The sequence below is a fragment of the Cervus elaphus genome, chromosome 19, assembly GCF_910594005.1.
Source record: "Cervus elaphus chromosome 19, mCerEla1.1, whole genome shotgun sequence".
In the NCBI taxonomy this organism is placed as follows: domain Eukaryota; kingdom Metazoa; phylum Chordata; class Mammalia; order Artiodactyla; family Cervidae; genus Cervus; species Cervus elaphus.
In genome coordinates this window covers 28,445,470-28,459,921 of record NC_057833.1, presented here as the reverse complement: position 1 = coordinate 28,459,921, position 14,452 = coordinate 28,445,470, and the positions used below count along the sequence as shown (strand labels likewise).

At 38.3% G+C, this 14,452-nt stretch overlaps 1 protein-coding gene across 8 annotated transcripts in view; it reads right to left on the bottom strand.

The window, feature by feature from the left end:
- Positions 1-14,452, bottom strand: part of NAALADL2 (N-acetylated alpha-linked acidic dipeptidase like 2) — a 1,495,786-nt gene that overhangs the window by 101,543 nt on the left and 1,379,791 nt on the right. For all 8 annotated transcript variants that reach the window (XM_043875325.1, XM_043875329.1, XM_043875328.1 and 5 more), the window contains one exon: positions 13,561-13,654. In XM_043875325.1, coding sequence (XP_043731260.1) covers positions 13,561-13,654 — 94 coding nt within the window. The remainder of the gene's footprint in view (positions 1-13,560; positions 13,655-14,452) is intronic.

The following is a 14,452-nucleotide window of genomic DNA, read 5'->3' as shown; positions in this document are numbered from 1 at the left end:
GCATTTATTGCTTGTAGACTTTTGGATAGCAGCCATCCTGACTGGCGTGTAATGGTACCTCATTGTGGTTTTGATTTGCATTTCTCTAATAATGAGTGACGTTGAGCACCTTTTCATGTGTTTGTTAGCCATCTGTATGTCTTCTTTGGAGAAATGTCTGTTTAGTTCTTTGGCCCACTTTATGATTGGGTCATTTATTTTTCTGGAATTGAGCTGCAGGAGTTGCTTGTATATTTTTGAGATTAATCCTTTGTCTGTTTCTTCATTTGCTATTATTTTCTCCCAATCTGACGGCTGTCTTTTCACCTTACTTATAGTTTCTTTTGTAGTGCAAAAGCTTTTAAGTTTCATTAGATCCCATTTGTTTAGTTTTGCTTTTATTTCCAATATTCTGGGAGGTGGGTCATAGAGGATCTTGCTGTGATTTATGTCGGAGAGTGTTTTGCCTATGTTCTCCTCTAGGAGTTTTATAGTTTCTGGTCTTACATTTAGATCTTTAATCCATTTTGAGTTTATTTTTGTGTATGGTGTTAGAAAGTGTTCTAGTTTCATTCTTTTGCAAGTGGTTGACCAGTTTTCCCAGCACCACTTGTTAAAGAGGTTGTCTTTTTTCCATTGTATATCCTTGCCTCCTTTGTCAAAGATAAGGTGTCCATAGGTTCGTGGATTTATCTCTGGGCTTTCTATTCTGTTCCATTGGTCTATATTTCTGTCTTTGTGCCAGTACCACACTGTCTTGATGACTGTGGCTTTGTAGTAGAGTCTGAAGTCAGGCAGGTTGATTCCTCCAGTTCCATTCTTCTTTTTCAAGATTACTTTGGCTATTCGAGGTTTTTTGTATTTCCATACAAATTGTGAAATTCTTTGGTCTAGTTCTGTGAAAAATACCGTTGGTAGCTTGATAGGGATTGCATTGAATCTATAGATTGCTTTGGGTAGAATAGCCATTTTGACAATATTGATTCTTCCAATCCATGAACACGGTATGTTTCTCCATCTGTTTGTGTCCTCTTTGATTTCTTTCATCAGTGTTTTATAGTTTTCTATGTATAGGTCTTTTGTTTCTTTAGGTAGATATACTCCTAAGTATTTTATTCTTTTTGTTGCAATGGTGAATGGTATTGTTTCCTTAATTTCTCTTTCTGTTTTTTCATTGTTAGTATATAGGAATGCAAGGGATTTCTGTGTGTTAATTTTATATCCTGCAACTTTACTATATTCATTGATTAGTTCTAGTAATTTTCTGGTAGAGTCTTTAGGGTTTTCTATATAGAGGATCATGTCATCTGCAAACAGTGAGAGTTTCACTTCTTCTTTTCCTATCTGGATTCCTTTTGCTTCTTTTTCTGCTCTGATTGCTGTGGCCAAAACTTCCAACACTATGTTGAACAGTAGTGGTGAGAGTGGGCACCCTTGTCTTGTTCCTGATTTCAGGGGAAATGCTTTCAATTTTTCACCATTGAGGGTGATGCTTGCTGTGGGTTTGTCATATATAGCTTTTATTATGTTGAGGTATGTTCCTTCTATTCCTGCTTTTTGGAGAGTTTTAATCATAAATGAGTGTTGAATTTTGTCAAAGGCTTTCTCTGCATCTATTGAGATAATCATATGGTTTTTATCTTTCAATTTGTTAATGTGGTGTATTACATTGATTGATTTGCGGATATTGAAGAATCCTTGCATTCCTGGGATAAAGCCCACTTGGTCGTGGTGTATGATTTTTTTAATATGTTGTTGGATTCTGTTTGCTAGAATTTTGTTAAGGATTTTTGCATCTATGTTCATCAGTGGTATTGGCCTGTAGTTTTCTTTTTTTGTGGCATCTTTGTCAGGTTTTGGAATTAGGGTGATGGTGGCCTCATAGAATGAGTTTGGAAGTTTACCTTCTTCTGCAATTTTCTGGAAGAGTTTGAGTAAGGTAGGTGTTAGCTCTTCTCTAAATTTTTGGTAGAATTCAGCTGTGAAGCCATCTGGTCCTGGGCTTTTGTTTGCTGGAAGATTTTTGATTACAGTTTCGATTTCCTTGCCTGTGATGGGTCTGTTAAGATCTTCTATTTCTTCCTGGTTCAGTTTTGGAAAGTTATACTTTTCTAAGATTTTGTCCATTTCATCCAAGTTGTCCATTTTATTGGCATAGAGCTGCTGGTAGTAGTCTCTTATGATCCTTTGTATTTCAGTGTTGTCTGTTGTGATCTCTCCATTTTCATTTCTAATTTTGTTAATTTGGTTCTTCTCTCTTTGTTTCTTAATGAGTCTTGCTAATGGTTTGTCAATTTTGTTTATTTTTTCAAAAAACCAGCTTTTAGCTTTGTTGATTTTTGCTATGGTCTCTTTAGTTTCTATTGCATTTATTTCTGCCTTAATTTTTAAGATTTCTTTCCTTCTGCTAACCCTGGGGTTCTTCATTTCTTCCTTCTCTAATTGCTTTAGGTGTAGAGTTAGGTTATTTATTTGGCTTTTTTCTTGTTTCTTGATGTAAGCCTGTAATGCTATGAACCTTCCCCTTAGCACTGCTTTTACAGTGTCCCATAGGTTTTGGGTTGTTGTGTTTTCATTTTCATTCATTTCTATACATATTTTGATTTCTTTTTTGATTTCTTCTATGATTTGTTGGTTATTCAGAAGCGTGTTCTTTAGCCTCCAGGTGTTTGAATTTTTAACAATTTTTTTTCCTGTAATTGAGATCTAATCTTACTGCACTGTGGTCAGAAAAGATGACTGGAATGATTTCAATTTTTTTGAATTTTCCAAGACTAGATTTATGGCCCAGGATGTGATCTATTCTGGAGAAGGTTCCGTGTGCACTTGAGAAAAAGGTGAAGTTGCTTGTTTTGGGGTGAAATGTCCTATAGATATCAATTAGGTCTAGCTGGTCCATTGTGTCATTTAAAGTTTGTGTTTCCTTGTTAATTTTCTGTTTAGTTGATGTATCCATAGTTGTGAGTGGGGTATTAAAGTCTCCCACTATTATTGTGTTACTATTAATTTCCTCTTTCATACTCATTAGTGTTTGCCGTACATATTGCGGTGCTCCTGTGTTGGGTGCATATATATTTATAATTGTTATATCTTCTTCTTGGATTGATCCTTTGATCATTATGTAGTGTCCTTCTTTGTCTCTTTTCACAGCCTTTATTTGAAAGTCTATTTTATCTGATATGAGTATTGCGACTCCTGCTTTCTTTTGGTCTCCATTTGCATGAAATATTTTTTTCCAGCCCTTCACTTTTAGTCTGTATGTGTCTCTTGTTTTGAGGTGGGTCTCTTGTAGACAGCATATATGGGGGTCTTGTTTTTGTATCCATTCAGTCAATCTTTGTCTTTTGGTTGGGGCATTCAACCCATTTACATTTAAGGTAATTATTGATAGGTGTGGTCCCGTTGCCATTTACTTTGTTGTTTTGGGTTCACGTTTATACAACCTTTCTGCATTTCCTGTCTAGAGAAGATCCTTTAGCATTTGTTGAAGAGCTGGTTTGGTGGTGCTGAATTCTCTCAGCTTTTGCTTATCTGTAAAGCTTTTGAGTTCTCCTTCATATCTGAATGAGATCCTTGCTGGATACAGTAATCTAGGTTGTAGGTTATTCTCTTTCATTACTTTCAGGACGTCCTGCCATTCCCTTCTGGCCTGGAGGGTTTCTATTGATAGGTCAGCTGTTATCCTTATGGGAATCCCTTTGTGTGTTATTTGCTGTTTTTCCCTTGCTGCTTTTAATATTTGTTCTTTGTGTTTGATCTTTGTTAGTTTGATTAATATGTGTCTTGGGGTGTTTCGCCTTGGGTTTATCCTGTTTGGGACTCTCTGGGTTTCTTGGACTTGAGTGGCTATTTCCTTCCCCATTTTAGGGAAGTTTTCAGCTATTATCTCCTCGAGTATTTTCTCATGGCCTTTCTTTTTGTCTTCTTCTTCTGGGACTCCTATGATTCGAATGTTGGGGCGTTTCACAGTGTCCCAGAGGTCCCTGAGGTTGTCCTCATTTCTTTTGATCCTTTTTTCTTTTTTCCTCTCTGCTTCATTTATTTCCACCATTTTATCTTCTACCTCACTTATCCTATCTTCTGCCTCCGTTATTCTACTCTTGGTTCCCTCCAAAGTGTTTTTGATCTCATTCATTGCATTGTTCATTTTTAATTGACTCTTTTTTATTTCTTCTAGGTCTTTATTAAACAATTCTTGTATCTTTTCAATCTTTGTCTCCAGGCTATTTATCTGTAACTCCATTTTGTTTTCAAGATTTTGGATCATTTTTATTATCATTATTCTAAATTCTTTTTCAGGTAGATTCCCTATCTCCTCCTCTTTTGTTTGACTTGGTGGGCATTTTTCATGTTCCTTTACCTGTTGGGTATTTCTTTGCCTTTTCATCTTGTTTAGATTGCTGTGTCTGGAGTGGACTTTCTGTATTCTGGAGGTCTGTGGTTCCTTTTTATTGTGGAGGATTTACCCAGTGGGTGGGGTTAGACGATTGGCTTGTCAAGGTTTCCCGGTTAGGGAAGCTTGCGTCAGTGTACTGGTGCGTGGAACTTGATTTCTTCTTTTTGGAGAGCAATGGAGTGCCCAGTAATGAGTTTTGAGATGGGTCTATGTGTTAGGTGTCACCTTGGGCAGTCTGTATGTTGACATTCGGGGCTATGTTCCTGTGTTGCTGGAGAATTTGCGTGGTATGTCTTGCTCTAAAACTTACTGGCTCTTGGGTGGTGGTTGGTTTCAGTGTAGGTATGGAGGCTTTTGGACGGTCACTTATTGCTTAAAGTTCCATGTAGTCAGGAGTTTTCTGGTGTTCTCAGGTTTTGGGCTTAAGTTTCCTGCCTCTGGATTTCAGTTTTATTCTTCCTGTAGTCTCAGGACTTCTCCAACTATACAGCACTGATAATAAAACTTCTAGGTTAATGGCGAAAAGATTCTCCCCTGTTAGGGACACCCAGAGAGGTTCACAGAGTTACATGAACAGGAGAAAAGGGAGGAGGGAGATAGAGATGAGCAGGAGGAGAAAAAGGGGGACTCAAGAGGAGAGAGACAGATCTACGCAGCTGTCTGTTCCCAGAGTGTTCTCCGTATCTCAGACACCTACAAGGATTCACAGAATTGGATTGGGAAGAGAAGGGGAAAGGAGGAAATAGAGGTGTTCTGAGGTAGAAAACAGAGAGTCAAGATTGGGAGAGAATAATCTTCGGTTTAAAGATAGGGCTTCTCTTTTTTTTTTTTTTTTTTTGGTAAGGTTATAGTGTAGTGAAAATGAAAATGAAGAGTAGTGGAGGAGTACTAGAGGACTTTAAAAGAAATAAGAGAAAAAGAAAAATAGAAAATAAAAGAGAAAACGGAAAGGAAAAAAAAGAAGAAAAAAGAAAAAAAAGAAAAAGAAAAAAAAGGAAAAAAAAACAAAAAAAAAAAGAAAGAAAGAAAAAAAAAAAATTTTTTTTCCCCCTAATTAAAAAAATCGTAAAAATCTATGTAAATGAAAGTTAAGGAGTAATGGGGGAGTAATAGGGAATTTTAAAGGAAAATAAAAGAGAAAAAATAAAAAAGAAAAAATATAAAAAGAAAAAAAAATTTTTTTTTTTTTCCTTACTTAGAAAAAAAAAAGTAAAAATATATCTAGGAGTTTCTCTGGAGCTGCTGCGGTCAGTGTGGGTTCGGCTCAGTTTCAGATAGCTCCTCGTTCCAGCTTACACTTCTCGATATCTACAGGGCCCTTCCGGTGAAGTCGGTGTTTTCTACAGGGATTTTAATCTGTTGCACCAGTCCCTTCTGAAGCGGTTCCCTTTGTTTATTTGGCTTCTGTTTGCCGGTCTCTTCAGAGCCTCATTTCCGCCCTGACACAGGCGGGCGGAGGTGGGCTCTTATTCAGTTAGCTAGTTCCCTTGCGCTGCTGGGAGGGGCTGACGCTGCGGGGATGGGCTGGCGCTGCGGGGCGGGGCTGACGCTGCGAGGAGGGGCTGGCCCTGCGGGGGCGGGCTGGCGCTGCTGGGAGGGGCTGACGCTGCTTTCTCCGTCTGCCGCTGCTCAGGCTCCCGGCTGTTCTATATGGAGCGCGCCCCGCGCTGCGCTAGGTTCCAGCCCTCGGGTGTTACACAAAAGCGCGGAAGGAAAAGCTGCGCCTGCTCTCTGTGCCTTCCCCGTCAGAGCGGTCCAGGCAGCCAGGGGCTTGGTGGGCGCACTATCCCCAGGTGTGGCACACTCCCTTCCGCGGACCCAGTCTCAGTTTCCGCTGACGCCAGTCGGGTGCGCGCGCCTTCCGCCCTCTGCGTCCCCAGCCCCAGTCCCCGCCCGCGCCGGTCGGGTGCCTGCGCCCTGTGTCTCGCCGCGACCTTCCCCTCCCCCCTGCCTCCTGCCTCCGGCGGGGCTGGGCGGGTCCGCAGCCTGCGACCTCTTCTTGGGACTTTCTCCGTCCCTTTGTTCTGCGAACGGCCGGCAGTGTGTTCCGGCCGGTTAATTTTCTCTCTTTTGGTCTCCCACAGTTCAAGTTGGCACCTCACAGAAGCTCCCTCCGATTGTCCTCAGGGCACTCAGGCCCGGACCCTAGCCCAAGCAAGGCCGCCTAAGACTCCCTTCCCGGACAGGTCTCCGTCCTTAGCTCTTTTGTCTCACTTTTTATCTTTTATATTTTGTCCTACCTCCTTTCGAAGACAATGGTCTGCTTTTCTGGGCGCCTGATGACCTCAGCTAGCGATCAGAAGTTGTTTTGTGAGGTTTGCTCTGCATTCAGTTATTCTTTTGATGAATTTGTAGGAGAGAAAGTGGTCTCCCCGTCCTACTCCTCCGCCATCTTGGCTCCTCCCTCAGAGAATGTTTTTAAGTCCTTGTCACACCAAAAACTCAGCTCCAGAAATGCTAGTTCAGACCACTGCTGATCTGGCTTGGTTCAGAATTCCCCTGGAAACATAATCTTTCCCTGGAAATATTTGGATTTTAGATGATCTGCTTCAGGTTTCTCAGGGAGAACACAGAACAAGGCATCTACCCTTTACTATCTATAGGCTGGTCCAGAGTTTGAATTGGTAGTCATTAAAACCAAGACTGGATATAGAGAGACTGAGGATGTGATCATGCAATTTATAAAGTGCACACTTATTTGCAAATTGGGAAATTTGTCTTACATTACTCAGAAAGGAACACACACACACACAAAAACACATTATACAGGTCCCAATCACTTGGGACTGTAGTAAAGAACCAGCGTAACAAGTGAAAATATGAAACTAAAAATATAAAAGAAATCATAGAGCTTGCCTCAGTGGCATCATCACGTTGAAATACTATCCCTCCTCCTAAAATGAAGTGATTGATGCTAATGAATTATCAAAGCTTATAAAGAAACAAACAAACAAAAAAGTCAGATCAAATCAACATTGTTAGTATTTCAAAAAGCAGCGGAAAAGCTGCCAACAACCATTTCACATTAAGTGAGACAATCAGAGGTGGCAACAAGCCACACAGTTCGAAATTGTGTTTCCTGTTGGGTCTGGCTGGCACTAAATGTGTACATAGCCAGATCAAATGAAAATGATTTTTACTTTATTTGGTCATTTGTAGTTTTTATAATCATGCTAAATAATTAACATCCAGAATTCTGGCAAAGAAAACAAAAAGCATCAGAATTACACAGTTGTTAATTCTTTTGAAGTGCTAATTTGCATTAAAAAAGTAAATAAAGTGAGAAACTATAAACTTAAAGTATCAGAATTATATAGTTGCTAATTATTTTGAAGCACTATTTTTGCATTAAAAGTGGATAAGTGAGAAACTGCAAACTTAGTAAGGTCATCAAGTGCTTACTCTTTAATTGGCTTCCAGGTTCAACGGTATGGTAAGTTTAACTTTACTTATTCCTTACACCCTTCTTTGCCCCCATAAACTAGTACCATTGGCTTGTGTGTGCATTTTTTGAACATACTTTTATTTGTCATAAATACATCTGATGCATGTCAGTTATCTTATCAGTCACTATTTATACTATATCCCCATGCACCAACCATGTTATAAATATTCATCCTCTATTATGTGCTTGGCATTGACCAAATATTAAGAGCCAAGGTCACTCAGTCAAAATGAGCTTTCAAGAACCATCTAATAAATCAACTCAAACAAATTATTCACTGGTAAATTATCCTTCTTTCTGGGGGTTGTGAGAAGGATAGAGAATGGTCTGCTGCTACCGTAAACTAGTGTAATAAATAAACAAGATGGCTGGTTGTCAAGGGGTAAAAATTACACCGTTGAAAATGCAATCAGGCTTCAGAGACCTTCATACTTAAACTCTGCAGTAAGGAGAAACAGTATTTTATAGTTCAGTCTTGAAGGTCATTTTTTTTAAACTGTAATTGAGAACTTAAGACTAATCACCATTAACTGCCATAGAAATATAAGAAAATATATCAACAATTAAAGCTTGTATCAAGTGATAAAACTATATGTTTCATTTAACATGGTATAGAAACCCTGTTTAGCTAGTGAAATCATCTAACATTGTAGCTAAAATTGAAACTGAAATGTTTACTTAGTTGTTGATAAGTATGTCCATTAGTCATGCATTAGAACATTAAAATATCCTATTTTAAAACTAAGGTTATAACCAAAGTAGTCAAAATAGAATAAGTAAACCAAATTGCCTACAATTTAGCAAACATTTAAATAATCTCTTACTATGATTCAAATAATTCAAATAGTTTTGAATCCTGATAACAAAAAAAATGTATAGCTTAAAGGTGACTACTCATATCCCTTTGATCAAATAGTTATAGCCAGGTCATGGTAAAGGAATAATTTTTGCCTATTTTGGGGGTTACATTTTGCTTTGTTTTGCTTTGTGTTTTTAGTATGGGTGTATCTCAAGTCTGGCCACATCTTTCTGAGTGAAAGTGACAGGGAGACCCAGGAGTTTCACATCAAAAGAAGCAAAACTCAAAAATAACCAATAACCAAAGAAGAGACAGTCTGATATAACAGCAAGAAGCCAAAATGCTCCTGGCTCATCCAACTGAGAGCCTGAGATTTTCAAGCGGGTCTTTTTCTAGACTTTGTCATGTCTGGCTTGCAGTGGAAATCACTGTAGAATGACTGGAGTTTCATCTTGTCCTGTTGTTTCCCTTGTACTGACATGCTTTTAGATATAGCTATCAAAGAAAGGATTAGTAACCTGGCCTATTCTCAGACTGTTTTCTTTACCTTTTTGCCTCAACTGAAACCCGGCTCTCCACTATTGACAATGCTCCCGTCACATCACCATTCAGCAGTAGCTCTCTTTTCTCCCAGGCCCTCTATACCACTAGCCATAGGAGAACAATATGAAGTGTCTTTATGTCCCGGCTCATTCTCTGAAGATTTTACCTCCTGGTTCAATCGCTGTTTCTTGTACAATTTACTCCTGTCTTAGCTCTTGATAATATCAATATCCACATAGACACAGTCTGGCCTCTTTTTCCATAGCTCTTTTCCCCTGTTGATCAGCTACCACCCTTCCATGGTCCTGCCTCAACCCTGACACTGTCATTACCAGTATCTGCACTCGTTTTATGATCAGATTTTCAACAATTCCAATTGCGGGTCTTTTCCGCGTACTTTTTCTAATTCTTTGGATTGACAATAAATTAGGTCTATCGATCCTCCGTTCTTTGTGCTCACTCTCATTGTATCCTTACTTTATTCCACACCCAGTTCAGGTATGTCGGTCCATCAGTATGAGCACTCCTTGTCAGACACTCTCACTCCCATTTGTCCTAACCTTATCTAGCTCATTTTCCCCCTCCCAGCAAAGCCCCAGCTCTGATTAAATCCAAATCTACCTGTTCTATGCCTGAATCCCCAGCTGAAGGCTGGGAAAAGTACACAATTATGCTGAATTATCTCACTTAAAGGCTTCCCTGATGACTCAGATGGTAAAGAAACTACCTGCACTGCAGGAGACCTGGGTTCGATCCCTGGGTTGGGAAGATCCCCTGGAGGCGGGCATGGCAACCTACTCCAGTATTCTTGCCTGGAGAATCCCATGAACAGAGGAACCTGGTGGGCTACAGTCCATGGAGTCACAAAGAGTCGGACACGACTGAGCGACTAAGCACAGCGCATAGCACATCTCACTTAAAACGTTTCTTCTGAATGCTTAATGGGGCTTCCCTGGTGGCTCAGATGGTAAAGCGTCTGCCCGCAGTGCGGACAACCCGGGTTCATTTCCTGGGTTGGGAAGATCCCCTGGAGAAGGAAATGGCTACCCACTCCAGTACTCTTGCCTGGAAAATTCCATGGACTGAGGAGCCTGGTAGGCTACAATCCATGGGGTCGCAAAGAGTCGGACACGACTGAGTTACTTCACTTTCACTTTCACTTAATGGTGCCCAAGACTAATCCCTCCTTCACTTTCCCAAGCAACTATTGTATTGTTTGTTACAATCGAAGAGGTTGACAAGAGTTCCCAGCACCACATTTACTTACCCCATATGATAATGCTCTGTGTTCCTTCACATTTTTATGGATGTTTATCACTAAGGCAACATTCTCCATCTTATGCTGCTTCTTCAATAAAAACATTCTAGCAATTCTCATTTCACTTTCTTCAAAAACTCAAAGAATTGAATTTTTTCAATTCTCCTTTCATCTTAATCAAATCCTCACTCTCCATCAGATCATTCTCATCAAAATAAAAACATGCTAACTGGTTTCAACTCCAAGCTTTCCATCTACCAGCACCAGTCCCCAATTTATCACTTCATTTTCTTTTGAAGCCATCTAATCAGACTATTTTGTATACCACTCTACTAAAATTGCTTTTGGTAAGATCACCAGTGACCTCCAAATTGCTCAATCTAGCTATCAGTACTTGGTCATCACTTTTCTTAACCTGTAGTAGTATTTGATGGAGTGGATCCCTCCTTCCTCTCTCAAAGCTTTTATTCCCTTGGCTTCAAGATATCACATTCACCCAGTTTGTCTCTTATCCTTTGTCTCCCTCTCAGTCTCTGTCTCAGATTCCCCTTCTGTTCCTAATTTCTAAATGTAGACATGCCCAGAAATCATAAGCCTTTTCTGTCCTCTGCTGCTGCTGCGCTGTGCTCCGTCCTGTCTGATTCTCTGTGACCCTATGGACTGTAGCCCGCCAGGCTCCTCTGACCATGGAATTCTCCAGGCAAGAATATTGGAGTTGGGTGCCGTGCCCTCCCCCAGGGGATCTTCCCAACCCAGGGCTCCAACTCTTGCACCTCCTGCATTGGCAGGTGGATTTTTCACCACTGCGCCACCTAGGAAGCCCTTTCTGTCCTCTATCTGCACTCGATTAGAAATCTCATCTGGCACACCTCTCACTTATATATTCCCAGACCTAATCTCTCCATTGTGCCCTGGATACAGGGCAGTTATGTTATGCTCTGTAACACTTAATGCAAATTTACTCCAAAGTGATTGATATTAGAGAACAATTTGAGCATAAAGCTAATTTAAAAATTGCTTTGACTTATGGCAGTTTTGTTCTACCATGTACATATGTTTCTTAGCAGTAGAAATTTTAATTTTGTTTTGTTTATTTATCTAGAGGCTGGGTTTTATGTTTTGGTTTTCTGGTCATATAACCATGCCAGGAATACCATGGATAGTCAATAAATATTTGTTAAATGAATGAATAAATGGGTTCAGGAGATCTTGTAAAGTCTGAGGGATATATGCAAACTGTTTTGTACAAGTGCAATTTTCTGAAGAAAGAAACAGTACTTTCCTGTATTTTAAAAGAGATTCCTAACTACCTGCCCACACACACACAAAGAAAAAAAAAACAGTCATTCTAAGAATGACTCATTAGGACTTTTTTCTGACCCTCAGAGGTAGACTACATTATTTAAAACACTCATATAGAAATAATAATGCTAAAATATTACTTACAGATTTTAAAAGTACACCCAAATGTTTAAAAAATAATAGAATTTGGATCTCAAAATGGCAGCATTGCTACTGTTTTTGGTTTTGCTGGCTTTGTTTAATTTTAAAAATATATCTTCATATCTTTATTACAAAGGTATTAAACATTTATTATAGATCTAAACTCAGAAAAGCAACCTGTAAATCATTTATAATTCTATCGCACAGTGTTACTATTTCACAGTATACTCCTTGAGGCTCATTTCTATGCATGAGAGTTATTCTTTATAGATGGACAAATCTTCTTGTAATACAAATAAGTCTCCTCCATTTGTTCTCTGCAAGTTTTAAGTATAATATGCAATACCAACTGAATTTTTTAAAGTATGAAAATGAGAACTAAGGAAAAAGCAAAACAGTCTACAGAACAAATAAAATAGATGGTTAAAAGAAATCCTTGCAAAGAATATATTATTCACAGAAGTTTTTAACCCTTTATTTATGCTTATGCTGTTCTTATTTTGTAAAATACCATATACTTGGTTACTCAGTCTCTACAAAATATTACAGAAATAGAAAATTTTAAACAGAGGACAAAGTGACTGCTACAGGTCGTCATACTGACAACAATAAAATGAAGCTTGACAAAATAGAAAAAAATAGACAAGCTTAAATATCCCCAGTGTAGAGCAATATGAGGCCATTTAGTATGGGAGTAAAAGGCCCTAAATAGCTCAATTGCTCCAAGGTCACAGTTTTACAGCCAATATAATAGAAGTCATAAGAATCACTGAGGGGAAAAAATATTTTATTGTGGTACTCTCTGGATTAAGAACCAATCCAGGTAGTCAAAATTTTTAAAGCATTACAGCTTTAGATACTATAACTGTTTGGCTCTTTAGACTGACCCATTTTCCAAGAATGACTGCTTAAATACCATAGTGAAAATATTTGCTTTTATATTGAGAAACGCATGTTTACAAATGATATGGTAGTAAGATGTGTGGCTCAAAAAGAAGGAGGGTGCACTTTTAAATTATTTACAACACTGTCCTTTGTATTTGGGGAATGGAGATAAACTAAAAGTTTTGTTGAAAGGTTTATATATAGAAAAAGGGAAAATAAAGGTAATTATTAGGGTGATATTAAAAATTCTAGAAAGAGATATATTCAAACATGAAGCAACTGAAATAGAGACTACGGAAATAATTCCCTAGTTTCCTCCTTGTCAGCCTTAATCTATAATGAGCCAATACTTCAATCAAATGGACCCAGCCCATACCTCACAGAAACCAATCTCAAAACACAAACTTTCAACCAAGATTGTTTGAACTGACTGAATATTAGGCATGTGGTAGTTTAATCGCTAAGTCGTGTCCAACTCTTTCGACCCCATGAACTGTAGCCCAACAGGCTCCTCCGTCCATGAGATTTTCCAGGAAAGGATACTGCAGTGGGTTGCCATGCCCTTCTCCAGGGGATCTTCCCGACTCAGAGATCAAACCCAGGTCTCCTGCATTGCAGGCAGAATCTTTACCAACCTCATTCTTATTGACATGGCAGCCAACATTCTTCTAAGCCCTTCTCAAGGTTATCCTCTATATGTAAGAAAGTGCCACATTATTATACCTAGTGAAATAGTTGTTGACTTTATACCTGTTGAAAATTAGTTGAACATTTTCATTTCCTAAAATTACTATAATTCAAAGAAAAATTACCTTTAAGGCTGTTTTGAACTTCTAAAGCTATATCGAGAGCATTAAAGGGCAGAACTGGTTCGTTGGCAATTTGCAAAATCACTTCTCCTGAGAGCTGAAAGAAAAAGAAAAAAAAAAAAACACTAGAATTTAGCATTAAGGGTTTTTGTTTGTTTTTCATTATTTCATGCAATTTTATACTCTTTTCTAGAGCAAAAAAAAAAAAGGGGGAAATTTATTTTTATAAAATTTCTTTTTTTTTAAACCTTTTTAAAAATTGTTGTCTTTCTGTAAAGAAAAATAAAGTCCTCAGTAGATTTTCCATGTCTCAGAATAGTGTAAGGAGATATAATATTTTCTTTCTTTTGGGCTAAAATATTAAGAAATAGTTTCCCTAGTTGAAGGAGTTGTTAAATGTAAACTTTAAAACAATTTCTTATAAAACAATTCAGAATGTCACATGATAAAACCATCAAGAGGAACAACTGCAAATCAATAGCTGGTTATAGGAGCGAGGAAAATTCTCAGACAAAATTAATGATCAGTTAAGTGCATGTAAGATATAATTTTTAAAATCCTTTTAAATCCACATACTTCATGCTTTACTATATTCGTAATCAGTTTTCCAAACTTTATCAAAACTAATACCATTTATATATCTCTGAGATCAACATTTAAATTAAATTATAAAAATATAAAAATTTAAATGACATTCTCTAAACTCACACCTGGAATTTTCACACATACATATGTTTCTACCACTGCACTCCAAAACTGGGTCTGAAAACCAACATATGCAATACAGCTGAACTAGCATCTGCTTAATAGACTGAACAAGTCATATGCATTTTTATACATCTCTAAGGAACTTAGGGCTGGCGGCAAATGCCATTGTTACTCTCCACCCCCTCAA